Raw genomic sequence first — 27444 nt, 5'->3', positions numbered from 1 at the left:
GTGGGCGAGCTTGTCGAGACGGACAGCGAGAGGCAGTGGGCGGACAACGGAGGAGACGGTGAGCGACGACCGGAAATGCGCATCAGGTGTTCTCGCCGCTTTGATCGAAGGGCGGCAGCGCGGGCGCCTGCTGTAGGATTTGAAGAGGGGGTGCCGCTGGTGACAGGAGCACGAACCTTTTGTATATCTCTCCGTCGCCTCCGGTTTTTCGTCTCCTCGCCCTGAAGCAGGCTTTGTCCCACCCTCGTCACTCCCTCATTTCCGTCCTGCACACTCTTCTCTGACCTTGATTTATTTTGCCTAAACGCTTCAGCCCAATCTACATCGGCCCACGCCTACCCTCACCCCGCGACGACCTCACTCAACTCCCGCACGCCCATCATGGCCAACGAGAAAGACTATGCCCATGTCTCCACTGATGTTGAGGAGAAGCGAGATCAGATGCTCGAAGTGGAACTCGAGAAGGAGGATAAACAGGAGGCCCTGCCTTCACCGGTCTCTGCCCAGACACAACGCTCGAAGCCCAAGCTCTCCGCGGCAGCCATCATCCCTGTCTGGATCGTGCTTAGCTCGTCTGTGATTATCTACAATAACTATCTGTACAACACCCTCGATTTCAAGTTTCCAGTCTTTCTGGTTACCTGGCATCTGACCTTTGCGGTACGTTCCCGCCCGACACTGCTGTGACAGCAACACTCAGACAGCATTTCGTAGGCCATTGGAACTCGAGTTCTTCAACGAACGACATCTCTTCTTGACGGCGCAAAGGATGTTCGCATCTCCAAGGATATGTTCCTGCGGTCTATCCTACCCATAGGTCTACTTTTCAGCGCGTCTTTAATCCTCAGCAACACAGCGTATCTGTATCTCAGCGTGGCTTACATCCAAATGCTCAAGGTCAATACGCTTGCCTCTGCGCCTCTGACAATACTGTTTACACAGCACTTGTACAGGCGTTCACTCCCGTTGCTATTCTCCTCATCTCTTGGACGTTCAAGCTGCAAGATCCTAACAAGAAGCTCGCAGTGATTATCTTGATGATCTCCTGTGGCGTTGCTCTCGCGTCCAAGGGCGAGCTGCGGTTCGACCCCATCGGTTTCCTTACTCAGGCAGCTGCAGTCGCGGTGAGTCTAATCCTTGGATATATGCGTGTAAGTGCCATTTACAGCGAAACATAGTTCGAGGCTTCCCGCCTGGTGATGATCCAGATTCTTTTGCACGGCCTCAAGATGGACCCTCTCGTCTCGTTGCACTACTATGCACCGGTCTGTGCGCTGATCAATCTCCTGGTCATTCCCTTCACGGAGGGTCTCGCTCCGTTCATGGAGGTCATGCGGGTCGGGTGCGTTAACGTCTTTCGCATGAGTTGACAGTTGAAATTTACCATTTTATGCAGTCCGTGGATTCTCGTAAGCAACGCTTGCGTCGCCTTCCTGCTCAACATCGCCGCTGTGTTCCTTGTTGGCGCTGGAAGTGGTCTCGTCCTCACGCTCGCTGGTGTCTTCAAGGACATTCTACTGATCACGGGCTCTGTCCTCATCTTCGGCAGCCTTATCACTCCGCTTCAAGTAATCGGTACGTGTTACTGCGCAAATCTTCTCGCTAGCTCTAACTATTTGTTGTAGGCTATTCAATCGCCCTTGCAGGTCTTATCCTCTACAAGACTGCGGGCAGCAAGTAGGCATCGGTCTGGACAATCCCTACACTCATCGCGCCCCTCTCAGCTAGATCTGATATCGGTCTCTCGATGCATGGACTTTTTGAGGTCCTTCGCATCGCCTCTAGACTCCTTCCTAGACTATTATGGACGCGTGTGTGGGCCCCGTGCTGGGTGTACTCTACGTGCTTTAGCACTGCGACCCTTACTGGCATATAGGCTGCCGGTCACCGCGTTGTAGAACCTCCTTGCCTGTTGCACTTGTCCTACAAAAACTCTGCGCAACCTCGAAGTGTGATGAGCCGCATACAGCCCTCAGAGGTTGACCTCTTGAGCATGTGCTTGCAAGTCGACACGCATCGCTCGATTTCAAACGCACACGCTTGGCACGTTGCTCTACGCGGACGACGTAAGAACGCCGTGAGGACCAGTCAAGGCTCCAAGTCAGCCTGGGCTGCACCATGAATCTGTTTCAAACATCGCACAATTTTTTTTTTCTGGCGCATGTTATGCAAATGTTCCGACAGCGTACGCGCAAAGACTAAGTACTAAGTCCTGACAGGAAGTGACTAGTGACGCTGCGGACAAGGCGAGAATACGAAGGACCGAGCTGCGCGAACCCGTGCATGATTGGCACGGAGTGTCAAAACAGCGGTAGTCGAGTGTGGAAATCATGGTATCAGATGTATCAAAGGTACTTGTCCCTGCTTGTGCAAAATTACGACGGGGGAGCTGTACAGTTGAAATCAAGCTAGAATGGAGATACACAGTCAGTTGGTCGAAGTGGTGGGATCAGCGCTAGGTCGCACCTCATTCACGCTCGTGACGTTGACACACACGAACTCGGGACTGCCACTGGGAGGCTCAATATGCGTCCCGGTAGCAGTGATGTCCGTACACTCGGCGGAGCATTCGATGTCTACCACAACGTTTTGCTCAGCACCAGATGATGTCCCGGTCACGTTGATGACTGCGCATCTCTGCGTAAGTTCATGAAGTGACCAAAGAGAGGAGAGACACGCACAATGGACGTCTGAGATAGTGAGGGTGCTTGGGAACTCCGCGCAAGTCTCGACAGGAGTAGAATAGCATTGGTCAACGGTGATGGGGTTGTCCACGTTGCTTACTATGCACCATGATCAGACCCAAGGAATCAGCAGAGACGATGGCGTAAGGCTTGCCTTGGAAGTCAGAGTAAGTGACGTTTTTGACAAATCCTGACCCGCCTCCTGCGGTACTATCTAAAAACCGGTCCGCTTTCGTACCGTGATGAGATGAGGCAGGAGAGTAGGTACGCACTAGGATCAGGGCTCCCGCCAAAGACCTTGATCCGAGCACCGTTTTGAGCATTGTTCATCGAAATGTTGAACACCGTCACATTGGCAACGATGTCCGTCTCACCAGCAAACTGAGTAGAGTGGCGTCTTTGAATGAAACCACGACTGCGTCCAGGAAGCACAGGCTTACCTGACCCAGGCTTCCCACAGAAATGCCATGCGAACCGTTGCACCAGAGATTGCTGACGACAATATTTGTGCTGTTCGGCTTGAAAGCTGACTAAGGGTGAGCCCGCTGAGAGGCTTAGGAGATGAAAAGTGAGCTCACAGACACAATCATCATCATTATTGATCCTGGAATCGGTGATAGTCACATTGTTCGAGCGGTAGATGTCCCAGCCGTCTGCAAAGCCGTCAGTCGAGTATGCGGTAGAGAACAACAATGAAGCAGACCTGTGTTGGAAGCCGGCGAACTCGAGTACGACACCGAATTGATTCTGCAAAAGTGTGAGTTGATGCTCCAGCTGTGCTGCAGAAACTTACGTTATGTTCCTATACGTCACATTCGTACTTTGATACACGAACTAGTGATGCCAGAGACTTGTGAGCTCACGCATGACGGCACGCACGCACGATATTCCTTACGTTGTTCTGCATGGCTGGTCAGTGTCGTACTTCGATGGATCAATTAGGCACGTAACCTACCCAGAACGGCGAGTTTAGCTGTGTGATGTCTTCGATAACAACATTGGTCGAGTTCCCCACAGTGAGGGGGACCGGGCGTTCAAAAGTCGTCGAAGAGCCGCCTGCGGTGCCAGCATCCTGCATACATGAAGATTGCTTAGAACGGACAGATCAGACGTGGCAAAGGCGCACGCTTACATTGCTGGAGGCAAATGCATCATACCATACTTGACCGTTGGCGTCAAGGGTTCCGCCTCCATGAAGGAGGATATTGTTGCCCGAAAGGAACCAGGCGGTGGACCTGCAGGAAGGCATAAGAGCTTGTGACGTCCTACATGAATGTCACAAACGCACGCGTTCTGGTACGTCAGGAAGAGGCTCTGAGGAGACCACTTGGCAATGTCCGGCGTGTATTGCACTAGCATAAGACGGTGTTAGTAAATATGGCGCATTGTTTAGGCTGTACGTGTAGAGCCACGTACAAGTCCCAGACAATACGATCTCGACATCATCGAGCCCTGTGATCAAGAGTAGGGAGTCCACTGAGTAATACTGGTCCAGCACGACTTTGCCATTCTTTGCGCATCGCTGAAACGCAGCGCTAATAGCAGGTCCATCGTCTCGTCCCCCGCCAAGATGTGGGACTTTGCACTCCAGCCGGGCGAAGGCCGCCACGCAAAGCGAAGCCAGCAACAGCACCGAAGTCAACATCGTATCAGGCAGGTATTTCGTGCTAGTCGAGTGGGCTTGATCGTTGTTGACGAAGACATCTTCCTAAATATACATATTGCTCTTATATGCGCCGCCTTCCGCTATGGCGGGTGCAGACACAACGGGTCATGGCGAGCCCTACGTGACAAGTGCGGCGGCCCTAAGCCACTCTCCGACGGGCAGCAGCGGTCCGGATGTGTGCCTGCAGTGCGCTGTGTCTCACATCCTCGAGCTCGTGAGCGACAATGACCAACAACTTTGGTGTGGTGGGAGGTCAGGCGACTCGCCGTATATTGGTTTTCAAGCGCCCAGTGGCACAAACCGCAGCCCCTTGAAATTCCGAATAGGTTTCCATCCCGATGCGAGTACAAAAGCCAAAATTTGGCCGGAAGCCTGATATTTTATGCCGGTATATAAACTCTGCCTTGACCAATCAAGGTGCAGTACAAACGGCCAGGTCGGGGTCGCCGGCCCACAGGTACCCGAGACAGTGAGGAAAAGTGAGGAAACAGGGCATCAAATCGTCGTCGTCGGTCAATCCGGCCAAAAACGTGCGGCGCGTAGCGAAATAACATCAGGTTGTGTCCAGTATGGTAAAAAATTACGACAAATATTCAGACATCACCCATTACAGCCCTACATCTACCTTCAATTTTGTCTGTAAAGCTCTAATTTTTCGAAAACAAAAACAATTCTCTTTTTGTCACAGCATGGATAGCCTATTTAGGCGAAAATAGGGTGATCCCGGACAAAAGAGTCTGTAGAAAGACCCCGGCACCGCATACGCGTAAACGAGTGGACCCCGAACGCCGCGATGCCGCGACCTGGTTTGACCATTGCGGTCATTGCGAGAGGCTCAAGACGGACCCCTCTTACACTTGGCTAGTGCCCTACTGATTTGGTCAACATGGCCAGCCTCCAAGGCTATGTCGACCGTGGGTACCAAACTTGTTTGAGCTCGCTGTTCGTTTTTGAAACATCCACAGACCGTGTGTTGCTTATCCTTCAGGACGGCCGTGCGATAGTCGTGAGTCGCCAGTTTGCACTTCTCTTCGAGGTTGGCTGAGCTTACAGCACGTATGATCTTGCGATGTGATGTGCTTGTAATGTAACACTAGGGTGTTATGGCAGGTTTCGATCAAAAGTCCAACGTAGTGCTATCGGACTCGAAGGAACGAGTATACAGCACAGAGGAAGGCGTGGAAGAGATACCACTCGGACTGTACCTGGTAAAGGGTGACCAAATGTACGTGATTACTGCGGATTGACGCTATTTCCCTGCCTTGCTGACCCCTCCCGTTCCTGTGCAGCGTGGTCATAGGCGAGCTGGATGAGGCGGCTGATCAGGCCGTTGACCTGTCTACGATACGTGCGGAACCTATTCCACCTATTCGCTATTGAAAGCCGTCTTCTGCGACGGTCTGCGCCGACTCTGCTAGGAAGGCATATATCTCGAACCGTGACGCTGGACCACGATACTAGTCTCGACTATTCTCAGATGAGCTCCAATGAGCTTCGCGCGGTTCTTCCGACATTGATTGAGAGCGCCGGTGTCACACACATTGCGAGTGAGGCCTAGTCTGTCATATTGGTCCATCCGTCTGTAATGAAGACGTCGGCACCCTGGATGTTCGGCAGACCTGTACGCTGTATGACGTCGAGGCAATTCATGAATAATCACGGATTTACAGTTGCCCTCCTGTATGCAGCCCCTGAACTTGCGGCTAACCGGGCTTGAGCATGCCGTATAGCCTTGCCGTATAGCCTTGTATAGCCTCGCCGTATGTAAGGTGCGTGTCGATTGACAGTATTCGTTCGCGGGCGTTGAGAACATTCTATCAGAACATTTTACAGACCAATTACTTTCTTACCCACCATTCATTAACTGGACCGGCCCGTTTGCACTGCCCTACCGCGCATGTACCACGCGCATCAGTCGTCGTGTTGGGTGAAAGCCGTCGAATATGCTCATGAGTGAGAGTGCAGTCAAAGTTACATCGATTACACAAGCTTCACATATGTCGCCTATCATATGCGTCTTGCTGTCACGGTTGGCGTCGCGGACTCGGCGAGCTCCCATGTGGAATGCAGCTGGAGATCTTGCAGGTTTCGGCGGAGTCTGGCCCGTTAAGGGAAGATTTTGATGCCCTTCGAAGATTCCTGCTCTCGAAGAACGTCCCACATTACTGCAAAGGACACGGTGATCGGGGTGCTATGCCAGTTTGCCTCCAAATTGCTATAGTGAGCTCTAGAATGAAGATGCTATCCAACGTAAGCATCAGAATATTTCTGACAATTATCTCAAGCTAAGGAGTGCGCAGAGTGGACAGTCAGAGGATTCGTCTCGGTCTTTCGGAAGCGCAATTTTAGTACGAAGACACCGAAATCGCTGGAGATTAACGGTTCTTTTGCAAGGTGAAGACAACCATCTCTTTGATGTCCGGTGTGCTCATTCCAGACCGTCTGCAAGGCATCTAGTTCCGATTTCCCAGCTTGCGCCGGTTGTTGTCCCACAGCCGGCGCCACCAGCGGTATGCCGCGATAACATCGTCTTCCGGAGTCTTTGCGAAGACAGGGTTCATCGAACGATGCTGCACAACCACGCGTGACACTGAAAGCCGCCTCCGTGATTATCTGCTTCATAGGACGTAGAACGCGGCGCCGTCCTTTGCGGTTTCCAAACGCGCTCTCCATTCTAAAAGTTTAGACACTGGGAAAATCTTGTATCCGACGACCTCAGGGTCGCACAGGAAAGCCCAAGACGTGAAAGAAACTACATGAATATCTTGGGGCGTGAGTAACTTCGCCATTCTTCATTCTACCAGGTATCAAATCAGGTCGGGTGGATGAATAGCCTGATGGGACACTTGAGAAAGGTATGTGGATGTCAATCCCGATTCCATCTACTCCTATTGCCTGAGCGCTCAAATTGAAACTGGCCACAGCTTGCAGGTTCTGCGGCAACTATACGGTTTCAGAACACAGGCCAGGAAAGTGAAAACGTTCAAACACTCGCATTCTTTCCAATGCCTAGAAGGTATCGCTACCCCAAACCCCGAGACCCGGGCTGGGACAGAGGAGATCGACAGACGTTATCCGGCTCTGATACGGGCACCCGCAGCATGCCATAGTTCAAATACGCGGACTTGCCCTGCCCTCATTCAAGCCCGCACTTTGACACCGAAGTGCGTGCAGCTTCCCCGATTAAGCTCCAGTACACTTTTTTTGCGTCTTCCGCTATCCGGAGCCTGAACACGCAGATCACGGTTGCCTCATGTTGTACACGCCCTACCCATCCCTCCGTCACGTTGCTCACCTTTAAAATATCGTCCTCTCTTCGCGCTGTAGCCCTCTCCCCCAGGGCATTCTTCACTTCCGTACGAGCTACCCTCAAGCTCTTCCACGTCTCCCCCCTTCCGCTTCTTCTCCCTCCGACGAAACTTCACGATGGTCACTACAGCACAGTCCTCAAGCTCACCACAACCACCACAAGTCGGTACTCTCATTGACAACGGCGTGCTGGAACTCGTCGAAGTCTTGGGATACGGCGGCTATGGCATCGTCTACCGCGCAGTTGACACCTATTCCTCAAATCCCACCTCGTACGCAGTCAAATGCCTTCCTCACTCAACGAAACGAAACGCAGCCCGCCAGCGGCAGCTGCACATTCGCGAAATTACCCTTCACCAGCTCGCTTCGGCACATCCCGGTGTTGTGACCCTCCATCGCGTTATCGAAGACTCGCATTTCACCTGGATCGTCATGGACTACTGTCCGGACGGTGATCTCTTTACTCAGATTCTCCATAATCGTAGATATCTTGGCAACAATGAGCTCATCAAGAATGTGTTCCTTCAGCTGCTCGATGCAGTCGAATATTGCCACTCGCTCAATATCTACCACCGCGACTTGAAGCCGGAGAACATTCTCTGCTTCGATGACGGTCTACGCCTCGCCATCACGGACTTTGGTCTGGCTACCACAGAACGAATGAGCACCGAGTTTCGCACGGGCAGTGTGTATCACATGAGTCCAGGTATGTTTATCCCGTTACTCCGGGCCTTTGAGCGCGGCTTACACGTGTCGAAGAATGCCAGGGTGGGGAGTATGCTCCTACGCGGAGTTACTCGCCGTTATTCAACGACATCTGGTCGCTCGGCATCATCTTGCTCAACCTCATCACGGGGCGTAACCCATGGAAGTCCGCGTCAGCGGATGATTGCACGTTCCAAGCGTACCTCAAGGACCCCGTCCGCTTCCTTCCGACCGTCCTTCCGATCTCTGACGAGGTTAACGCGCTCCTCGTGCGCACGCTTGAGGTCGACTGGCGTCATCGCATCACGCTGCGCGAGATGCGTCAGGCGGTTAAAGGTATCCGCAACTTCTACTCGGAGGACGTTCTCTTTGAAGACAGCATGGCGCGGTGCCCTTGGGAGGCCGGTGTCAACTGCGAGGAAGAGGACGACAGCGCGTCCACCGAGCCTGAGCCCGTGCAAGAGGCCATCCCGGAGCCTCAGCCTGAAATCGCGCAGGAGGAGTTTCCCATCACTCCCGCTACCGACAATGCAGAGTGGGGTGTCGACGGTGACTCAGAGATGGTCTTCGCGACCCAACCCTCAGCGCATTACTCTTGGGACGATTATGCGTCGTTCGAGAAGGCTAGCGCTGCACGCGATTCTGGTCGCTCTATGTCCCCCTCTCCTTCCCTGTCCCCGCGACGTCGGTTTGCCGACTCCAGGACACCCAGTGGACCATCTCTGTACTCTTTGGTGTCGTCTTCACCCTCAATACCATCTCCACCTCTGACGCCCGGTCCCGAGGAAGAGAGCTTCGCGGACGCGCAACGCAGGCCGGTGCATCTCACGCTCGATATCAACGGCCTTCATCCGGATTACTATGCGGCCAACATGGACATGCTCTCCGCACACTCGTCGATAATGCAGACGGCTCGCGACTCGGCGCACTTCGATCTCGACAATCCTTACGCGGCGTTCTACTACGCCGAGTCGGAGAAGATGATCACGTCGCCGACGGACGTTGCGATGACACCCACCGAGTACGAGTTCGACGACGACGACATGGACGCTCTCTCCGCGTACGACTACCCGACTGCCGATACTTACAACCCGCTCGGTGTAGCCGATCAGACGAACGCTCGTCCAGAGTCGCCCTGTCTGGGTCTCGACCTTTTTCCCGCATCCCCGGCCGCCGTCGATGCCACATTCGACGACGCGTCGGCTCTCAATTGGAGTACAGTCCCCTCGAACCCGTCGTCGCCCGCGCAGACTCCTGCCTATTCCTTTCTCACCTTCACCACCACTACCTCCCCCGCCCCAAGCGAGGTCCCGTCCTTTTCTTTCGGGGAGTCCACTCCCAATGCTTCGAATTCAGACAAGCTGGGAACAACGCTCGGTTCGTCGTTCCTCGTTCACCCCGCCGCTCAGTCGACGCCGGCCAGCTCGCAGGCGCGCTCCCGTTCTCGCTCCCGTTCACGATCGCACAAGTCTCGACTCCTCAACCCCGTCCGTTTGGCATTCACCCGACGATCCCGCTCGCCTTCCCCATCCGCATGCCTCGGTCCCGCCGACCGGCAGGTCGAGCACGGTGGTAGTGCGTCAGCTCAGCAGCAGCAGTTTGTCACGCACTGGACGCTCTCGAAGTCCGTATCACCGGATCACCCACCGTCGCTCGCCTGTTTTGCGTCACCTGCGCCTTCTCCTCCGCAGTCTTCTCCGGCTGGCGCAGGCGCCAGTACAGGTGTGCAGGAGAAGGACGCGCTTGGCATGAGGCGGCGCAACACGAAACGCAGGCTCCGGTCGGCGAAAGACTGGTTCTCGCCGGGTAGACTGTTTGCCGCAGTCATGCCGTCGCCGTAGAGCTCTTTGTATTTTGTTCGGCCTTTTTTCCTCGGAACTCTGAAAATCGGGGCGCCCTTGCATTGTTCCGTTCATAGCACGCATCTATCTACATTTGCATCGCACACGCACTTCTATCTTATTCTTTGCATTCACCACACGCACCGTATCTTTATTCTTCACTGTGTACTGTTGTTGTATCAGTATACTGCCACTAGTAGAACGCTGCCGTTTTGTACACTACTATGAGCCACATGCCACAATATGCACACTATGCCCAACATCCCGCCTGATGCTCGTATTTTAAGCTCACTAATACACGTGAATTTCAAAAGCGCACCTGCTGATGAGTCCGCGGTGAAAAGCTGCGACGCGTACATACTTTACGTCCAGCTTTGACTGATCTTTAACAACAGAATGGTTTCCTATTAGGTCTCTTCATGGCAGAGTATTTGTTTGGTAGAGAGAAGGCCTGTGGTTGAGCAAGGAGAACGACGCAGATGTGCCAATATAACAACAACAAGCAAGAATGAAAGACTACGTCCGCAGGCTGACCAACTTCCGACCCCGCTCTCTCTCAACGTCTCCTGCGCCTCGCATGCCCAGCCCCTTCATCGACCTCGGCGCCGGTCCGCCAATACCATTCCCCATAGCCAACGGAGCATTGCCTGACCAGAGCATACGTAGAGTGGTCTTAATGACGTTTATCGGCGTCCTGCTCCCCCACACCTTCGCGCTCGCATCCTTGACACCTGCGGCTTTGAGAATATAGTGGATGTACGGGTTGCAGCGCAGACCGAAACCGACAGGGCGGGGCCGAAGAATGATTCTCGTCGATCCGTGCTTGGACTCCATCTCGGTCCACAGCGTGCGGTTCTCCATGCGATCGACATAGTCGACGTTCCTGTAGGCTTGTACGATGGCCTTTTCCATCGCGACCGTCGGCTCTGCGTCAGTGGCCGTGCCACAGCCCAGGAGGCCGTTGCCGTCGCCAACGACGTAAAGGTAGCTCATGCGGTGCTTCTTGCCCTTGCCCGTCTGCTGGCTAACCCGGCGGTGCATGAGAACATACTGGTGCCAATTGGAGCGTTCGAATCTGGAGGTATGCAGGAACTCGAAGCGCGAGTCTGTCTTCTTTTCCTCGGGAGGTTCCTCCTCCCATTTCCCACCCAGCGGGTCCTCATTTCGCCAAATTACGGTGTTCGTATGGGGTGAGTCAGGCCCCGCAGGGAACACTTCGGTTAAGTTTATATCGTCGATGAGCGGGTCGCGCTGCATGAGGTCGGGGTAGGGCGGCTCCTCTTCCCAGGCCGCTTCGTCCTCCTCCCATTCCTTTATATTGTGTTCGTCGGATTTTGAAAGTAGCGTGCTGCCCTCCGACGGTGTTCGGGGTGTTTGTGTAGAGTTGAAACGAGCAGCGGCCACTGAGGTATGAGGTGGATGGAAAGCAGTGCGGGAAGATGCTGCCGGTCGAGAATTTTTCAGTGCATGTCTGGCGAAGCGTAGCATGCTTGCTGGATGGCGTCGGTGGGTGGTGTGTAGCTCGACCTCAACGAATTGGCTGTCGCCGGTTGCGTGGTCACGTGATAGGCGTCTGGTTCGCGCGTCAACAGGATCGGGTTTGTTCACTGCGGCGGCCTCCGTGCTTGGACACCACACGTCCCCCGGGTTGCTCTTTCTCGCATCCTCGTAACCCTCAAAACAATAGCTGCTGCAACAACACTTTGTGCATACGGCGGAAAGTATGGAGGAGGTGAGTATTCGAGCAATAACGCCTGCTAAGCGCGTTCACTCACTGCACTCAACACGCGTACGTTCAGCAAGACAAGGTCGACCTCACCGTGTTGTTCGAGATATCGCCCGACAAGTTTCCATGGCGTGTTCCACTCCCCAAACAGATAGAGGACCGCCGTGCACGCATGTCTGATGTCCTCATTTTTGACATCCTGCTCTCGGCGGGTGGAGTCAAGCACCCATACACCTTGTATCCGCCGCGCGACCTCGACTCGCTCAGACGCCTCTTGGATGTTATAGAAGATACCACATACGACACGTTAAAGAAGGACTGCCTTATATACTTCCTTCTCAAGTGGCATCAAGACGGGCGAGAAGACAAGTTCCAGGAGGAACGTTGCATTCCACCACAGTTTGTGGCCCTCGCTGACGCGTATTGGCATCTCGATTCAGGTATAGACGTGCCTGTGAGTCGCGTTTCTATCATTTGCTCCGTTACTGGGTACTAAATGTCTGGCAGCATGCCGTAAGCCTGCTCTCTGACGCGCGGTTGAACCGCGATTATCCTTCAAAGATTCTCCAAGCTCTCTCTCTGGAAGAAAACGCCAATGATCTCATCCTTAGATATGTGCGCACCGCCAAGCCTTTGTTGACTCAGCCAGACGACATCGACGCATATTCAATAGCGTTGGCAGAGTCCAGCTTGTCGGCAGCATGGAATTACCAACGGACATTCCTGGAAGGGAGTTCCTCGCGGTCCAGGGTTATTCACAATATCTTTAGATGGTGTCTCACGCGTGCGTCTTTGGTCCCCGCTTCGCCTCAAATGCGCCAAGCTCACTATGATGCTACAGCTAAACCACGTGCGAAGCCACTTGTACAACTACTAGCGTTCCCGTTCTCTCACTACGAAGAGAGCCTTCTGGAAGAGTACGCTCTTAACCCGCCACCTGACCTCCTCATCTCTTCCATTCCTGTCGTTCAAGACCTCGCATACACTCGCCTTATTCAAGGCGGTCAGATATCCGCCGCCGTCAAGCTGGACAGGAAGTTCGCTGTCACGCCCATAAGAGGGACATTCATGAGCAAACTTAGTGATCAAGCTCGAAAGATAGCTGGAGAGAGGAGGCAAATCATTGAGGAGATAATGGCAGTTATGCCCGTGGCAGAACGCGTGCTTCTCGAAGCCGAGCTTGAGCAGATGGGACAGGAAGGTGATAGGTCCTCCAAGACACCTGATATACGTTCCCCCAGAGTGAACGGCGAGACAAAACGCGGACCTCGCAGAGCCATCATGGACACGCCAATTCCGCCAATCCCCCAACGCTCAGGCGCGCCGCGGTTCGGTGGACCAGTCCCGACGAACGTCCCGACGTCGGTCGCAGCGGTGCGGCAGTTGTACGAGGCAGTCTCGGTTGGTAAACCGCTTCCTCAGCCAGAAGGCTCGCCAAAGCCATTGGCGCAGGAGGACACAGACCCGATTATCGAATCTCAGGATGCACCTTCCACGGGTGTGAAGCCAGGAGATTCTGGAGAGACTAGCACATCTACTTCTGCCCGTATCGGTACCTCCAAACCATCTAATCATACAACAACCTCCGCCTCTACAGCCGCAACTCCTCACCAAGGCTCCTTGTTTGAGTCAAAGGGGAGCGCCAATCGAACGCCCAACGCATTCTTCAAGCCCACATCTACAGCTGGACCGTCTGTCGGCTCGAAACGTCCTCGTTCCGAGGAACCATCTTCCCGGCGACCCGCTGTACAACTTGCGGACATCTCGGTGGGTTCAGCGGCCAGTGTCTCTGGGGTGCTCAGTGGGGTTTTGGAGAAAGACGTTGATGCAGACATGCAAGAGGACAAACCAGAGGCCGCCAAGAGATCCGACCTTGCCGAGGAATCTCGCCACGAATCGCGTGCCGGCTACAACACATCCGTGTTTTCCGCTGCAATAGACGTCGAAATGGAGCCGCAGACACAGACCTCCACGAGCCGCAAGACCCCTTCAGCGACGCCCGTCCCGCCGGGTGCGTTTCTACTCGAGGTTGAGGAAGTAAATGAGCCAGAACCGTCGACCTTGGCGAGGAACCAGCCCAGCCCGCCTCCTGCGTTGCACACACCGATGCGCAAGCAACCAACGCGCCTCTCGCGCACACAAAGTTCGACCGCGGATCTCTCGCGCAGTGTCCCCGGCGCATTTGTCGACGAAGAAGAGGATACCGTCCCGCCGCTGCCCGCGTCAACGCGCCCGCGTAGGAAGTCGCGGTCGTCTCGACCTGTGGATGACAAGTCAACCCCGAGACAAACAAGGCGATCTTCCAGGCTCAGCGCGATGTCGGCGTCGGAGCGCGGATCGTCTTCTCCGGAGCCTGAGCCCACTCCTGCGACGAAGATGAGGCGGAGTTCCAGCAGGGCACCTGCAACGCCTGCCAAGAGCAGGGTGCGCAAGCAGCGTTGATGGCTGCAGCGTCATGACTTGTAATTTCCATCTACAGAGTATTTAACCTTTGAGTATCTCTGGATGTTGTGTTATCGCTCAGAGATGATTGGTCATGTGTGCCAGCGCCACGTTGCCTGAAAAGCGTGCCGCTTTCTGATGTCCCTGGTTCAAACGTCCCAGAACCATAACTGACGGTCGTAACCTGAACAACAGCGTCATGGAGTGCTTGCCGGTTGAGACATGGTCTCAAATCTTTCTCTATGCTTGTGTAGACGGCGGGCGTACAGGCTGCGCGCTGTCGGAGACCTGCCGCTACTTCCGCGCCGCGGTCCTCCCGGTGCAAATGCACAGCGTCGCGCTGGTCGGCGGGCACAAAGCACAGGCATTTGTGGACGTTCTCGAGAACCGTGCACCCGAGCACCGCCGCGTCGAGCACCTCTTCATCTCACAACAGGGCAAAGGCCGCCCTGCGTTCAAGCCCGGCGTGCAGCAGCGCCTCTTCGAGCTCCTCGCCCCTACGCTGCGCACGTTCACGAGCACGCTCCCACAGAAGAGCCGCGTCATCGACCGTGCGAGCGCGCTCGCGCACCCGTTCCCGCGCCTCGAGGAGCTCACGATGCACGGATACCTCTTCCAGAACGTGCCGCCCGCGCGCGGCGTGCAGCGCCAGCCGTTCCCTGCGCTCAGGCGGCTGCATCTGCTCTCGTCGTGCGACTCGACGCTGCAGATCGTGCGGCGCTCACCGGGCCTGACGCACCTGCGGCTTTCGGGCGTGTGGATCATGTCGGACGGGCTGTACGACGGGATCGTGCGGCTCCTGGGCGTGGCGCACGCGCCGCCGAGCGACGAGCCGCGCCTCCTCCCCGAGACCCTCGAGCGACTCATCGTCGTCCTCGACGGGAAGATATCGCGGTTCTATTACGGCCAGAACCGCGAGCGCGAGGACGCGTTCCACCACCTGAAAACGCTAGACAAGCGCAAGATTTTCTCGCTCCTCGAAACAAAGTTCGCTGTGCATGGGATATCAAGCGATACACGTGGAGATTGGGGGGAAAGAATTGTAGGGAAGGGCGGGTGCTGGACTGTCTCCGGAGGTAAGGATTTGATAGCGAGGAGCGGGAGGCCTGTTGAGATCTGAGGGTCATAGAGTGGTCTGCTGTGGTTCGGAGCGAGGCAGATACACAGGTTAGAATCATATTGATACTCGTGTACTGAACCCAGGACAGATCAGACGTTCAAGATGATGGTACTCGCGCGAATTGCGTGACAGAGCCAAGCCGGTGACGGACACTGCACGTGAGCTTCTGTCACGGCTTTCTCAATTCAACTACCGTCGTACGCGCAGCGTACTCTCCGCATAGTCTATTCTACGCATAGTTAGTCTTGAAAAGAAACGAAAAGAATTGCAGTTGAGCGTGCCGCTGTACAGGCATCACTTGAACGTACACACAGCATTGACATTCTTGGAGCCAGCCAGTGATGCACCGACGTCTGCAGGCGTTACAGTAACCTGTAGAGGTTCTTGGGCTCGTGGACCGTGTCAGCGACCCTGCTCCTCGTGCTCAGAGCTGTGGGCATAGACGCAGTGTGTTCCCACAGAATCAGCTGCGGAGTCTGCAATGGACATGCCTTGAGCTTAATATGTTGGGCCTCTGGGATTCGCAGCCACTCACTGTCACTAGCCATATAACCATATATACTCTCATCGAGCTTCAAGTTCATTTCATGTTCCTACAAAGGCTGCCCGAGGCCGCCGTCGGCGAAGGGATTACCAGCACTATCAAGGCCTTATAGCTCAACCAGGACCCACACGCCACATCGCATGCTCAACAGGTGCCGGTACCGAGCTCTGCGAACTTCCTGCCAGCGACGACCCGAAGAGCTCCCGCCGTGTCATCGCGCATACGTGCATGGTACCTTCATACACGGATATGACCTCGTGGTTTGAATTTAATAATATTGTGCCTAGGTACCACAGATTGGGTGGGTCGATGTTTGGTTGACACTTGTCCGTCAGGCGTGGCTGTTGCTTGTTGAACACTATGAGCATCGAAGGTAACAACTGCATGCCACAGCATGCACCCATGCTTCGGTGGTTGTGAGTCCGTTAATGACGCGTGAAACCCTGACGAAGAAATGTCCGCTGATCTCGCAACAGTCACGGACAGACTTGACTAGCTTGAGGGCATACTAGCTAGCTCGATGCACGACAGATCCCACGCGGAGTCAACGGAAGACGAAATTCACGCATCTCCGGCTCTTCCGTGATTCCGAAGTGACAGCGGGCATGCAGACCCTTACTGCTGTGCTTGTCTTCATATGCTATTTCGTCGAACCGCAACAATCGACTCAATTCATACCGTAGGTTCCCGGTTTGACTAGCCAAATGGAGAGCACATCGGTACAATTAACGCATATACACAAGTGCCCGTGAACGCGCTATGAGTACCCGTAAGCTGTCGTTACATCGGAGTCGCCCAGTGATAACGTATAAGATCGGGATACGCGCTGCCGATGATGGTGAAAAGGTTCCTTCACGGTGGCATATTACCAGACGCTACTAATGATCGGTCAGTCAATGAGGTCAAGAAGTACGCGGCTAGCCAAGGTGGCGGTTAAAAGCTCACTGCATCTCGAAAAGGCAGGCCATCAAAGGCAGTGTCATGGCCGCCGAAGCCGGAGGCGGTGCCAAGATGACCAGAATTACACACATGTTACCCTATGTTGTCGTCTTCGCACACTCAGGTGTTGTCCGTGACAAAGTCAGCACAACGCGGACGCTTCTCTGCTGCTTGCGCAGTCGCCAGCGGGGATCAACGTGACGAAGTGAGACTCTTAAATTTTCGCAAGGGCACCCGAAAAGCTCGGCTGAGGCTGTCGCTCCACTTCCGTCGACAGAGGAGCTGGCTGCTGTCTGCGCCATCCGACAACGCTTGTCCACTGGACTCGGGGAGCTGCCCGGTACCGGTGGCCCAGCACGGCGGTCAATGCAGTTATTCAAGACACCTGTGCCTCTCAAGTTCTTTTACCATCTCGTCTACAGAGTCTGGCACTCAGTCCAGCCCAGTGCCAGCAGTATCTCCTCGCTTCTAACCGGTAGTATCAGACAGTTGTACATGTAGATCTAGATCAGCTTCTGCACACTGTCAGTACATGGAAGCCCTTTTTGGACTCTTCTCGGATAAAACATATGAGCCGCCGTGCTACTCTCGCTGCCGCATCTTGCTCCAGCCATGCTCGGTCATGCATACCCAATACTGCATATCCACCCATTTTGTCTAGCTTGTTAACGACAACACTGCGCAAGAGTGGTCATAGACCATCTACAGCGGACGTCAGCGACTAGGATTGCCTCCGTGCTGAGCTCTGAGGCTCTCACCATCGTTGTACCAGCTTCCCTTTTTTCATATATCTCCATTTGTACAGCAGAGGCGGGATCGAGGACGGCAGAGTCATTTGGCTCTTACTTCGGGGGCGCGAGAATCACAGGACCTGCCATACGCGGAAGGCGCCTGTGGGTATCATCTCCGTTTATAGCAGAGCGGTGTGATCCGCGAGAGCACCTGCACTTGGTCGCATCCTCGGTGAGCCCGTTCGCTTCTGCCATCCTAACACAGGTCTCGCTGACAGCGGACGCGTGAACAGGCTCCTGCCGTTACATGGAACGCATGCGTCGCAAGGCGTTCCAGCTGAATCCCCGACGGGCGGACGGTCGCAAAATTGGGAAACAGGTCGACGGACGTCAGACAACTTTCCTTGCTGTCATCTTCAACTGCCGACCAGATTGGCTTGCATCCCGAATGAAATCTACGATCTCTTCTGCTGACGCCAGAGCTCCTTCTGCCGGTTCCGTCTTCAGGTGAACGCGGCCGTGGCCTGCGCGATAGCGGCACCCACGACTCTGTTGACCATCGCTCATGGCAGCATTCTCCGCGGAACATCCCGCTCATGCCAGTATAAAGCCAGATTCTCTCGCACTTTGTTCTCGTCAGGCTCCCCCTCCCTTCTGGGACCCTGCTGGACTCGATTTCTTACCTCGCTTTGTCGTCCCTGCTCTGTTTTTCATTTTACCTCCTAGAGAGCGACGAACTCCACCATGTTGGCGCAGCAAATCTTGGTTGCTGGTTCCTCGTCATCCCGCAAGATCGCTATTCCCGACCTGGTCTCGCACTGCACGTTCCCTCTGCGAAATAACCGTCATCGCAAGCAAGCGACGACCGAGTGCAAGCGGTGGCTCTTCAAGGGTGGTAACCTCAGCCAGAAGAAACGGGACGCATTCCATGGTCTCAAAGCTGGCCTACTCACCAGCATGTGTTACCCTAACGCGGCTTTCCCTCAGCTTCGTGTCTGCTGCGACTTTATGAACTGGCTATTCCATCTAGACAATATCTCTGACGATATGAATGGCCGCGGAACGACGAACACAGGTGTGGACGTTATGAATGCACTCTGGCTGCTGGACGCGTGCCGTCCTACTACGCGTGTTGGAAAGATGGCCAAGGAGTGAGGGTCTTCCGCGTGTTTTGCATCGCGGCACCTGTATACTAATACCTCCGCCAGCTTCTGGAGACGTGCTGCTGTGACTGCTGCTCCCGGGACGCAACAGCGTTTCCGTGAGACGATGGACTTTTTCTTCCAAGCCGTAACGCAACAGGCCCTCGACCGCGAGGCTGGTGTAGTCCCTGACCTTGAGTCGTATATCGCCCTCAGGCGAGACACCAGGTGCGCACCCCACTTTCTTTCAATGCTTCTGGTCATTAAGGAGTCGTTCGCAGCGGCTGCAAACCATGCTGGGCCCTCATTGAGTATGCGTACAATCTCCACATTCCGGACGAGGTCATGGAGCACCCCACTATCCTCGCTCTCGGCGAGGCGGCCAACGACTTGGTAACTTGGTCTAACGTAAGTATATTGTAGTTCTTCTCACGCGATAGCAGCTGATTATCGCGCATGCGGCCACAGGACATCTTCTCATATAACGTAGAACAAGCGAAAGGTCTGTCCCGTTATTCTGGAAAATTCCCATTGCCTGGAATACTCACGGTCTCTCACTTTTTGCAGGCGACACACATAACATGATTGTTGTGGTCATGCAGCAGGAAGGCCTGGACCTGCAGTCAGCGGTCGACTTCGTCGGCGAACTTTGTCAGCAGGCCATTGATCGCTTTGTCGATGAGCGGGAGAGTCTCCCTTCGTGGGGTCCTGAGATCGACCGGCAAGTGGATATCTACGTCAGTGGTCTGAGGGACTGGATTGTGGGAAGTCTGCACTGGTCCTTCGAGTCCGAGCGATATTTTGCGAAGTCCGGGCTGGAGGTCAAGACGGCGAGGGTTGTCAGCCTCCTGCCTCGTCGCACATCAACCTCAGAATCCCCCACACAGATATAGAATGGTGGATCATTGGTTCGCCACGCCAATTAGCAGTATGTGTTCGGTGTCTTCCGCCACACGGCATTACATCGTCAGCTGATCACCACATGCTTCAGGCGCCCCAAGCATAAGTTAATCTCACGACCGCTCATGGCAAAAAAGGGAGGCCGCACAGTCATACGGGTGCCACTCCTCACACGACTACCATGTCCGCGCAGGCCATCGATTCATCCCTGTATCTCTATCCGGGCTTTCGCCCTCGACTCTGGCCTTATCTGATCAACATGCCCAGTGTATCCCTATCAACTCTCACCTCGCCGTTATTACGTTGACGCGCGCACGCGACGCCTTGAATGCTCTGTCTTGTCGGTCCTCCCTTGGTGCCTTACCGTACATCTTATGTCCTATAGATATGTCTCATCACACTCCTTTACTCCAGTTCTTTCCCACATTTCTATTCCGACTTTCTTTATGGCTCACATACAGCATATTCCCACGCTCCTTATTTGCGCCTTGACTTCTCGTCTCTTCCTTCTTTCTCTTGGTTATCCAAGCAGGGGCTTCGGGACATTGCGTCGTCGGCACGTAGCTAGTTGCGGGTGCGACTCCTTCGTGTTATTCCTTACCTTATGGTGGATTGGGTTCCTGGACCGGAGTTGACTCCGAGGCAGTTACACACCCAACATCATATTCTATTCTAATGTGTAGAGTTTTTAGCCAGCAGGACTCTTACAGACAATTCCTTGCTTTGATGGATAGCGCGAGCCTCAATCAAGATGACGGTCCAATGCGGAAAAATGGTAGGATCTACCGGTGTGGTTTATGCGCAATGATAGAATAGACAGCAAGCATCTCGTCTATCTGCCCTCTCAAGTGCAACCTTCGTGGCGTTCAGCCGAGCAACGCTGCAAATACCGTACCGACGAAAACGAGATAAGATAAGATCTAGCCAAAGCTGTGAATGCTGCTAAGATTGACGCCGGCGTAACCTGTTCACCGACTTTCAACATCTCTCGCGCAGCGTCCTTTGCCCTCCGCAGAGTGCCTGCGAACTGTTCCTCAGGATGAGTGGTGCGAGCCCAGCAAGCAAAACGCAACTCCCAGTGGTGCGGACACTTGGCCAGAGCGAGTCCGCGCTGGACACGGCCGACTGGTCGCCCGTGCGTCCTGGCCCGGCCTCGCAAGCCCAAGCGCGGCGTCCGTCCGCGCAGATGTCGTTCTCGAGTGCCTTCAGGCATCGTCCAAGCTTCGTCACCCGCTGGCGCCGCACGGCTGAAGACGAGGAGATGGGCGCGGTGTCCACACCGAAGAGCGAACGCCCGCCCATCCCCAGTGCGCTGCAGCCCCCGCCAGAGATGTGCGCGACGCCGCTGCCTGCGCTATCGATGATCGTGCTGTCCATCGTACGGCGCTCTCTTGCTGCGTGATTTGTGTGGTGTGATGCTGACGTAGCTTCTCAGACGATGCTCGGCGAGTTCCTATCGGCTAACGTCTCTGCGCCCTTTTTGCTGTTCATGGTCGAGGGCTTCGATCAGTTTTCTGACGAGGCTGAGGTTGGGAAGTGGACGGGTATCCTAGGTGCGTCTAGCTGATCGTGTTTCCTCCGTTTCTGTGCCCACGCGCGGTGTAGTCTCGACCTTCTTCCTCACGCAATTCCTTACCTCGCTACTATGGGTACGCCTCCAGAAGCCTATAGCCCTTAATATTATCTGACGGGAGCTCCAGGCAACTGTCGCTGCCAAACACGGTGCACGTCTCGTTATTGCCGTCGCTCTACTCGGAAGCGCGGTGACCTGCACACTGTTCGGTACCGCGACATCTATTCAACAAGCTATCGTGATCCGGTTAATGCAAGGTGTCTTTGCTGGTGCCGTCGGTGTCGCTAGAGGTTCTGTCACTGCCGTAACCGATCAGAGTAACGAAGGCCGGGCATACGCTATCCTTGGGTCAGTACACAACATAACACTTACTCCAGATGCCTCTGACATAGAATTAGCTTCTCCTGGGGTCTTGGAGGTGTTGCTGGCGCGATTGTCGGAGGAAGCTGTAAGCAGAAAGTATTCGTGACAGCGCGTGTGCCGTCTGATCAGCGTATTTATCAGTCGAAAATCCCGCGAAGAAGTGGCCTGGAGTGTTCAACTCAGTCCCGCTATTTGTTCAGTACCCTTACTTGCTACCCTGCATGGTAGCCTCGTCAGTTACACTAACAGGTACGGGCCGGTGCTGCTCGCTCGAAGAACATACTTTTCACCGGACTTAAATAGGCTCGATTCTGTGTCTTTTCCTTGGGCCCGACTGCGGGCCTAGAGAGGGTGCTATTCGGCTGCCTCCCGAGAAGGGTTCAAATTCAGTGCCAACCATCCCTGAAGAATCCCCGCCGATTTCTCCCATTGAGGATGAGGAGCCGCGCGGTCTTGTTGGTTCCCTTGGACGCAGGTTCGGCAGAAAACTGTCTGGCGTCTTTGCTTCTCGCGTGTCAGATGCAGATATCGCTGCATCGTCTTCCCAATCAGTTCAGCTGTCCGCCACACCTCGAGACCGTGCGTTCTCTCGAACGAGTCGTATTGGAGGCTCGGCCTATGGTTACAATGGCTCTTTCCGGGCTCGTCTCGCTAGTCGTAGCAGCTTGGCAGGTCTCGGCGCTCGCCGTGGGAGCACCGCCGGATTGTCACTACGTGGAAGGAGAGAAAGTCTGGCGAATACCATCAATGGAGAGCCGCTGTCCGCCTCGTTCGCTACGGGCACAGACCTCAACTTCGCTCAGCGGCTTCTGATGGCGAACGAGAACACAGTCACGAACATCGCTGATCTCTGGGTGGCGGCTGCTATGAACGTCGACAACGAGAATCCCTTCGAATCGGAGGACGAAGGCCAGCTGGATTACGAGCAAGCAGTCGAGGTCACACCGGCGGAAGAGTTCGATGAAGGGGACATATTTGCCTCCGGTCAAACTCCGCGAAGTGATCAGTTCATTCGAGGGTCATCTGCCTCACCCATACATCGTCCCGTCATAAGCTCCCCGCACGTGTCGGCCGCACCCCAGCGCCGCCACTCTGCTGCAACGCGGCGACCCTCGACTGCCACCGCGCTCCAGGTGCCCTTTGGCGGTGTAGACTCCGCGGTTCACACTCCGAGACGCCGGTTGTCCAACTCCGTCGCACCCATCTTCTTGCATGTGGGCGTCCGCACGCCGCCTGCAGTTATAGAAGCACAGCAGTTGCTCGCGCTTGCGGACGAAGCCGAGGCATCCGGACAGGACGCCCTTGCTCCCATCATTGAGGGGTCGAGGCTTGCTTCGACAGACTCGACGCCGGCAGCGCCTATCCAAGAGCCCTCATTAATGTCCCAGCTGCCGCTGCTCGTGATATTTCAATACGGTGTGCTAGCGCTGCACTCGACCACACATGATCAAATTTTCTATCTTTACCTTGTATCGTGAGTATCCTCTGCCATCCTCGATTCAATCCATGCAACAGAGATTAACGCGATAGTTGGTGATAGGAAATATCCTTCTGGGGGCCTCAACCTGAACGCTGGGCACTTCTCTCAGCTCAGTGAGTCCTGATTGTTATGACACACAAGGCACATCGGTCCTAACCCTATCTAGTCGCTCTCATGTGTCTGGCGCAAATTGTGTACCAATTCTACTTCTATCCGTACGTCTATGCCTCATCTCCGCTGTCGAACTCTGTGCATTGACGCTGTTTTCTCATGTAGGAATATCGGGTATCGTGTCCTGTTCTATTATATGCGCTCGGCTGTTGACTGACGCCTCTGCAGGCCGCCGCGAGGGCGCTTCTCGCATCTCGCCATGTTTCGTATCGGTTCACTTCTCTATATTCCTGCCTACCTCTCCGTGATCCTGTATCGCGTCTTCGCGAGCGACAAAGATGACGGAAATCTCGTTCTCATGGGAGGTATGTCTCCGCCACCCGGTGATTACCCTGAACGCCCTTACTCAAACGGTAACGTGTTCCAGCATTGGCAATTAGCACGTAAGTGTCTGGTCCTGGGGCCGAGACTGTGCTTCTGACAAGTATTTTCAGAGCAATAAGGTTCTGCGGCATCACATTCAGCTATACCGCCATCTCCGTCTTGCTTAACTATAGTACGTATTCGCCGACTCTGCCGGACCCGATTCCTTCTGACTCACACATGACAGTGTCCCCGCCGCATATCGTCGGCTTCGCAAACGGCATTGCCCAGAGCATCGTCAGCCTCGCGCGTTTCTGTGGTCCGGTGCTCGGCGGTGTGGTATGTCCCGTCGCAGGCATGGAATGGACAAGGGTCTTCTAACGCCGTGTTTTGATAGATCTGGTCGGCGAGCGTACAGGATCACCCGTCCGGATATTCCCTGGGATTTTTCATCTGCGCAGCGACTTGCGCCCTTGCAGTCGCACATAGCTTCTTCATCCGGTAATCGGACCCACGTTTGGTATTGGCTCGCACTTCTCCTTCCGGCTAGACGGACCCACCAGGATTGATACCCTCTGTACTACACCATCCCTTCATCTCGCCTTTCGTGTTCCCTATTTCTTGGACATTGTACACTCGATTGAAATGTACACGTACCGATGGCAACAAACAATGTAATGATAGTTCCGAAATGTATATACCGCCCGCTCACGCCAGCAGTACCAGTGTTTCAGCGACCCTGGCATGTATCCGTTGCCATGGGACGCCGAGCACTGATGAACGGCGCTCTAGGCGCATCATCGCGGACGACGGCAGAATTGAGGCACGGATGCCCTGTTTTGTCCCGGAGGCACCTACGCAGGATACGCATACGACGGAGGAGCTCTGCGAGGCCCTGGGCGCTCTGAACCAACTGCGGAGCACCCCATTAGTTTCCCGTTGCCAGCGCCGTCATTTCCTGACAGGCTGACGGATGACGGCCTACAAGCCCAGACCCTGGATACAGTGACGCCGCGGCTTGTGATCGGCACGAAGTCCACAGACCGAGAACGAGTCGGTGCAAACGAGGGTGGCTTACCAAATTACATAGTTATTGCCAACTGTCGCCCGTGACAATTCGCTCGATAAACGCCTTCGATGCAAAGCTGTAAATTTATTCAATGCAAGGCCCGTGCGGACCAAGCGAGTGCTCGCGGTCCCGGAGAGGCCACAGAGCATCTCACGCAATGTCGATCAGGACTCGGACACAATACTGGTTATAAGGCATGAGGCTCAGCGGGAGAAGGCTTGCTGGAAGGGCGTGTAGGCTGCAGGGGTGTAGGATCAAATCGAGGCTCTGGGCCCGTGTGCAGCGCATACGACCCTGCATAGCTGGCTGTGGCGGAAAACGAGTGATGGGATGAAGGGCGGGACCCTGTGCCGACCTCCTCACAGTAGCGCCTCGGCCGACATGACGCAGTGCGCCAGAAGCTGCCACAGGCTCGGTGCACAGGGAAGCGTCCGTGACCAAAACGCAGGGCGTACGGCAAGTGCCTGCGCGAATGCTGTCTCTCCCGTCCGCCCTTAAATCCGAACGGGCGCCCGGGCGCACTAGAGACACGCTCCGGGGGTTGCTCACACCCGGAGGCCACAGAGCGGTCCGTTAGTCGGATGACTGGGCAAACTAACGAACTCCTAGGCAGGTTTCAGAAACTTGTGAGGAGAGAAACAGCGCACACGGTCTTAGCGTGCTGGCAAAGAAATCAGCCTGTATTCAAAGTTAAAGAAAGATCGTGCGAGCCCTCTGTCGACCGAAGGGGCATTAGGATGCGTTCTGGCGGGATCGGAGGCCGGGCAGGAGGAGGGGATCATCAGCTGGCGACTCAGATCACTCCGCAAAGAAGGGAAGATGGTGGGTCTATGCTTACCGGCAAGGTTCGAGTGAATGAGTAAGGCACGGTGGGCGAAGGCTACGAGGCAGCGCAGTTGGTCGTCTGACCACCCGCAAGGGGAAAGTCTTGACTGAAATGGCGGGTTCTCCCTTGCACGAGCGGTTCGGACTCGATCGGGGGTTTGTTCTCGACAGCATGCGGTCTCGTCCTGTACACTACCAACACAGGGATGTGCGGCTCAATTGGGCCACCTTTCGAGGCGTTCTCAGGCTATGCCAGAGCTAGCAGAACAGCTGATTCCGTGCTCCTGTCACACCGGATGAGACGCGGCAGCCAGGAGCGCCATCCCTCGGGGTTTCTTGTGCGTGTCCAGTACAACAAGTCGTTAATGGGTGCTCCAAACAGCCCTCAAAGTAGCTGAATAGCTCACTAGAACACACGCAGTCAGCGTCTCGCCACTGGCACCACACGTAATTAGTACGTACCGGGCCAACCAAGCTGGTGACCAGGTTGCAATATCTGCTGCCTGTTCTGCCACGGACGAAGGCATTGCGTTCGGGGTGGAGCAGGATGCCTTGTGCATCTGCCGGCTTGTCGTACGAGCGGATATGACGCACTGGCGGCGTTGCACGAGCGGAATCCACGCTGCGCTCTCTTGAGTCTCTGCATGGACAAGACATTGCCCACAAACGGTGACAGGCGGCAGAGAACAGCACGAGCAGAAAGGCGCGATTGGGCGCGGTGTCAAAGTCGTAAGAGAGCCTTGGCGTGTACGAGAACGGCGGCAGATGTTATATACTCGGTCAGCGGAGGAGTACACATGATATACGCGACGAATTTGTTGGAGTCAAGACGCGCACGTAGACTCGCTGAAGCGCGACGGGCTGGCAGGTAAGGCCGGTACCAAAGAGTCCAAAGCGCGGTCCATCATCACGAGCGGACTGGGGAGACCTCCGATGCGCAGACGGCAGCTGCAGCAGCACCCCTGATGTCGCGAGCAGTCCGTCAAACCTTGGAGGCCTTCTTGGCTGTCCTACACTACACGTCACATTGAAGACCACCACTAGCGGGGAAGAGCTAAATTGCTGCCGGTTTTGCAGAGGGGGTTCGGAAGTCACGAAAGGAGCTATTCCGCCCGCCCAGAATTCATTGGTAAACAGGCGGGTGTGTTGGGTCGCAAGCTGCTCCTGAGGAGGTTGCGCGCGGGAGGACGGAACGAAATTGCTTGCGGGCGAACCGCGGAAATTGGGACAGGGTCTGGATCGACAGATCTGGCCGATTGTCAATGTTCCCGATATGGGAAGCAAAGGCAATACATAGCAACTCCATTAGGCGCCGGAGCTATCAGCTCTACCGCACTCTCGTGCGCCATATAAATATTTATACCCCCGCCACTCGTTTTCTTCCAGCCCCCGCGCGACGTCTATCCAAACCCAGTTTCTCCCCATCGTCCACGACTAAATCGCGTGCCCCGCGAGCCTTTGTCTTTCAGCGGATAAATACCTTCGCGTTTCACCTCAGCCTCTTCAGCTTCAAAGCTTCACGCCTTCTCCTAATCGCCAAAATTTCGCGCTTCACACCCGAAACACTGTCTCAAGGCATGCCTGGACTCGTTAGCGACGCTACGCGCGCTTGGGAGGTTAATATGCACTGGCCGTTGAATGCACAATGCGCTGTGTGGGATGTCAAGGGGAAGGGTGTAGATGTATGGGAGTGCGTCCGACCCCGTAAGCGCCACTTGTCTTGCACATCCGCTTGGGCCCGCTGACTCTTGTCTTGTCTTGTAGACCAGTCCACTCCGCAAACACAAGTACGTCTCTTCTCCACGTAGTCCCCTCATGCCACGAGACCTATGCTCATGGTCACCTCGTCTAGCCACCAAACAGCCAATACTGGCGTTACGTTACACGCCGATAATTTTCGCTAGGACGTAT

At 55.0% G+C, this 27444-nt stretch overlaps 11 protein-coding genes across 11 annotated transcripts; 9 read left to right on the top strand and 2 right to left on the bottom strand.

Annotated features, from left to right (window-relative positions):
• The first annotated feature begins 204 nt into the window (after nt 1–204).
• PHACADRAFT_251946 (uncharacterized protein) lies at nt 205–1940 on the top strand. The gene is made up of 6 exons (XM_007393267.1): nt 205–660; nt 715–897; nt 954–1124; nt 1179–1342; nt 1397–1575; nt 1626–1940. Exons 1-6 carry the CDS (start codon nt 382–384, stop codon nt 1679–1681), a joined length of 1032 nt encoding a protein of 343 aa, XP_007393329.1. The 5' UTR covers nt 205–381; the 3' UTR covers nt 1682–1940.
• A 218-nt stretch (nt 1941–2158) lies between these two features.
• PHACADRAFT_116533 (glycoside hydrolase family 28 protein) lies at nt 2159–4410 on the bottom strand. The gene is given in 14 exon segments (XM_007393266.1): nt 2159–2408; nt 2467–2627; nt 2682–2783; nt 2803–2898; nt 2957–3065; nt 3182–3210; nt 3263–3337; nt 3388–3431; nt 3478–3518; nt 3580–3585; nt 3640–3756; nt 3817–3919; nt 3973–4036; nt 4101–4410. The coding sequence occupies 14 exon segments, from the start codon at nt 4327–4329 to the stop codon at nt 2376–2378; spliced, it is 1209 nt and encodes a 402-aa protein (XP_007393328.1). The 5' UTR covers nt 4330–4410; the 3' UTR covers nt 2159–2375.
• A 768-nt stretch (nt 4411–5178) lies between these two features.
• On the top strand, nt 5179–6024 carry PHACADRAFT_251944 (uncharacterized protein). The gene is made up of 4 exons (XM_007393265.1): nt 5179–5264; nt 5316–5356; nt 5448–5575; nt 5640–6024. The coding sequence occupies exons 1-4, from the start codon at nt 5237–5239 to the stop codon at nt 5728–5730; spliced, it is 288 nt and encodes a 95-aa protein (XP_007393327.1). The 5' UTR covers nt 5179–5236; the 3' UTR covers nt 5731–6024.
• Nucleotides 6025–7773: 1749 nt separating this feature from the next.
• PHACADRAFT_251941 (uncharacterized protein) lies at nt 7774–10466 on the top strand (the record flags this gene model as incomplete). The annotated part of the gene is made up of 2 exons (XM_007393264.1): nt 7774–8365; nt 8419–10466. 2 exons carry the CDS (start codon nt 7777–7779, stop codon nt 10203–10205), a joined length of 2376 nt encoding a protein of 791 aa, XP_007393326.1. The 3' UTR covers nt 10206–10466.
• Nucleotides 10467–10592: 126 nt separating this feature from the next.
• On the bottom strand, nt 10593–11714 carry PHACADRAFT_251940 (uncharacterized protein). Its single transcript, XM_007393263.1, has one exon. The coding sequence runs from the start codon at nt 11691–11693 to the stop codon at nt 10722–10724; it is 972 nt and encodes a 323-aa protein (XP_007393325.1). The 5' UTR covers nt 11694–11714; the 3' UTR covers nt 10593–10721.
• A 362-nt stretch (nt 11715–12076) lies between these two features.
• Nucleotides 12077–12699, top strand: PHACADRAFT_57645 (uncharacterized protein; the record flags this gene model as incomplete). The annotated part of the gene is made up of 2 exons (XM_007392931.1): nt 12077–12385; nt 12439–12699. Coding segments are annotated over 2 exons (570 nt in total), but the record flags the coding sequence as incomplete, so codon positions are not given.
• Nucleotides 12700–13406: 707 nt separating this feature from the next.
• Nucleotides 13407–14451, top strand: PHACADRAFT_251939 (uncharacterized protein). Its single transcript, XM_007393262.1, has one exon. It carries the CDS (start codon nt 13765–13767, stop codon nt 14371–14373), a length of 609 nt encoding a protein of 202 aa, XP_007393324.1. The 5' UTR covers nt 13407–13764; the 3' UTR covers nt 14374–14451.
• A 70-nt stretch (nt 14452–14521) lies between these two features.
• On the top strand, nt 14522–15765 carry PHACADRAFT_206836 (uncharacterized protein). Its single transcript, XM_007393261.1, has one exon. It carries the CDS (start codon nt 14573–14575, stop codon nt 15491–15493), a length of 921 nt encoding a protein of 306 aa, XP_007393323.1. The 5' UTR covers nt 14522–14572; the 3' UTR covers nt 15494–15765.
• A 2236-nt stretch (nt 15766–18001) lies between these two features.
• On the top strand, nt 18002–20426 carry PHACADRAFT_251936 (uncharacterized protein). The gene is made up of 6 exons (XM_007393260.1): nt 18002–18858; nt 18916–19077; nt 19131–19257; nt 19318–19351; nt 19417–19777; nt 19841–20426. The coding sequence occupies exons 1-5, from the start codon at nt 18452–18454 to the stop codon at nt 19740–19742; spliced, it is 1056 nt and encodes a 351-aa protein (XP_007393322.1). The 5' UTR covers nt 18002–18451; the 3' UTR covers nt 19743–19777; nt 19841–20426.
• A 371-nt stretch (nt 20427–20797) lies between these two features.
• On the top strand, nt 20798–24306 carry PHACADRAFT_251932 (uncharacterized protein). The gene is made up of 15 exons (XM_007393259.1): nt 20798–21127; nt 21185–21302; nt 21355–21398; nt 21450–21670; nt 21721–21770; nt 21827–21934; nt 21989–23159; nt 23226–23278; nt 23332–23380; nt 23442–23450; nt 23505–23641; nt 23704–23719; nt 23771–23832; nt 23887–23978; nt 24037–24306. The coding sequence occupies exons 1-15, from the start codon at nt 20936–20938 to the stop codon at nt 24142–24144; spliced, it is 2430 nt and encodes an 809-aa protein (XP_007393321.1). The 5' UTR covers nt 20798–20935; the 3' UTR covers nt 24145–24306.
• Nucleotides 24307–27110: 2804 nt separating this feature from the next.
• On the top strand, nt 27111–27427 carry PHACADRAFT_88893 (uncharacterized protein; the record flags this gene model as incomplete). Its single annotated transcript, XM_007393258.1, has 3 exons — nt 27111–27237; nt 27298–27320; nt 27386–27427. 3 exons carry the CDS (start codon nt 27111–27113, stop codon nt 27425–27427), a joined length of 192 nt encoding a protein of 63 aa, XP_007393320.1.
• Between the last annotated feature and the right edge of the window lie 17 nt (nt 27428–27444).

The sequence above is a fragment of the Phanerochaete carnosa genome (genome assembly GCF_000300595.1).
Source record: "Phanerochaete carnosa HHB-10118-sp unplaced genomic scaffold PHACAscaffold_3, whole genome shotgun sequence".
Classification (NCBI taxonomy): Eukaryota; Fungi; Basidiomycota; class Agaricomycetes; order Polyporales; family Phanerochaetaceae; genus Phanerochaete; species Phanerochaete carnosa.
The sequence above is the reverse complement of the archived record's forward strand: the minus strand, read 5'-3'. Positions and strand labels throughout refer to the sequence as shown.

Coding starts and splice junctions, on each gene's coding strand:
- PHACADRAFT_251946 (XM_007393267.1), top strand. CDS start 382: ATGGCCAACGAGAAAGACTATGCCCATGTCTCCACTGATGTTGAGGAG. Junction 898..953: donor CTTACATCCAAATGCTCAAG/GTCAATACGCTT, acceptor GCACTTGTACAG/GCGTTCACTCCCGTTGCTAT. Junction 1,343..1,396: donor ATGGAGGTCATGCGGGTCGG/GTGCGTTAACGT, acceptor CATTTTATGCAG/TCCGTGGATTCTCGTAAGCA.
- PHACADRAFT_116533 (XM_007393266.1), bottom strand. CDS start 4,329: ATGTTGACTTCGGTGCTGTTGCTGGCTTCGCTTTGCGTGGCGGCCTTC. Junction 3,338..3,387: donor TTCGCCGGCTTCCAACACAG/GTCTGCTTCATT, acceptor ACGGCTTTGCAG/ACGGCTGGGACATCTACCGC. Junction 2,899..2,956: donor TGGCGGGAGCCCTGATCCTA/GTGCGTACCTAC, acceptor ACCGGTTTTTAG/ATAGTACCGCAGGAGGCGGG.
- PHACADRAFT_251944 (XM_007393265.1), top strand. CDS start 5,237: ATGGCCAGCCTCCAAGGCTATGTCGACC. Junction 5,265..5,315: donor CCTCCAAGGCTATGTCGACC/GTGGGTACCAAA, acceptor AAACATCCACAG/ACCGTGTGTTGCTTATCCTT. Junction 5,357..5,447: donor AGGACGGCCGTGCGATAGTC/GTGAGTCGCCAG, acceptor ATGTAACACTAG/GGTGTTATGGCAGGTTTCGA.
- PHACADRAFT_251940 (XM_007393263.1), bottom strand. CDS start 11,693: ATGCTACGCTTCGCCAGACATGCACTGAAAAATTCTCGACCGGCAGCA.
- PHACADRAFT_251939 (XM_007393262.1), top strand. CDS start 13,765: ATGCAAGAGGACAAACCAGAGGCCGCCAAGAGATCCGACCTTGCCGAG.
- PHACADRAFT_206836 (XM_007393261.1), top strand. CDS start 14,573: ATGGAGTGCTTGCCGGTTGAGACATGGTCTCAAATCTTTCTCTATGCT.
- PHACADRAFT_251936 (XM_007393260.1), top strand. CDS start 18,452: ATGTTGGCGCAGCAAATCTTGGTTGCTGGTTCCTCGTCATCCCGCAAG. Junction 18,859..18,915: donor GTTGGAAAGATGGCCAAGGA/GTGAGGGTCTTC, acceptor TACCTCCGCCAG/CTTCTGGAGACGTGCTGCTG. Junction 19,352..19,416: donor TAACGTAGAACAAGCGAAAG/GTCTGTCCCGTT, acceptor CACTTTTTGCAG/GCGACACACATAACATGATT.
- PHACADRAFT_251932 (XM_007393259.1), top strand. CDS start 20,936: ATGTCGTTCTCGAGTGCCTTCAGGCATCGTCCAAGCTTCGTCACCCGC. Junction 21,399..21,449: donor TCCTTACCTCGCTACTATGG/GTACGCCTCCAG, acceptor CGGGAGCTCCAG/GCAACTGTCGCTGCCAAACA. Junction 23,160..23,225: donor TTCTATCTTTACCTTGTATC/GTGAGTATCCTC, acceptor AGTTGGTGATAG/GAAATATCCTTCTGGGGGCC.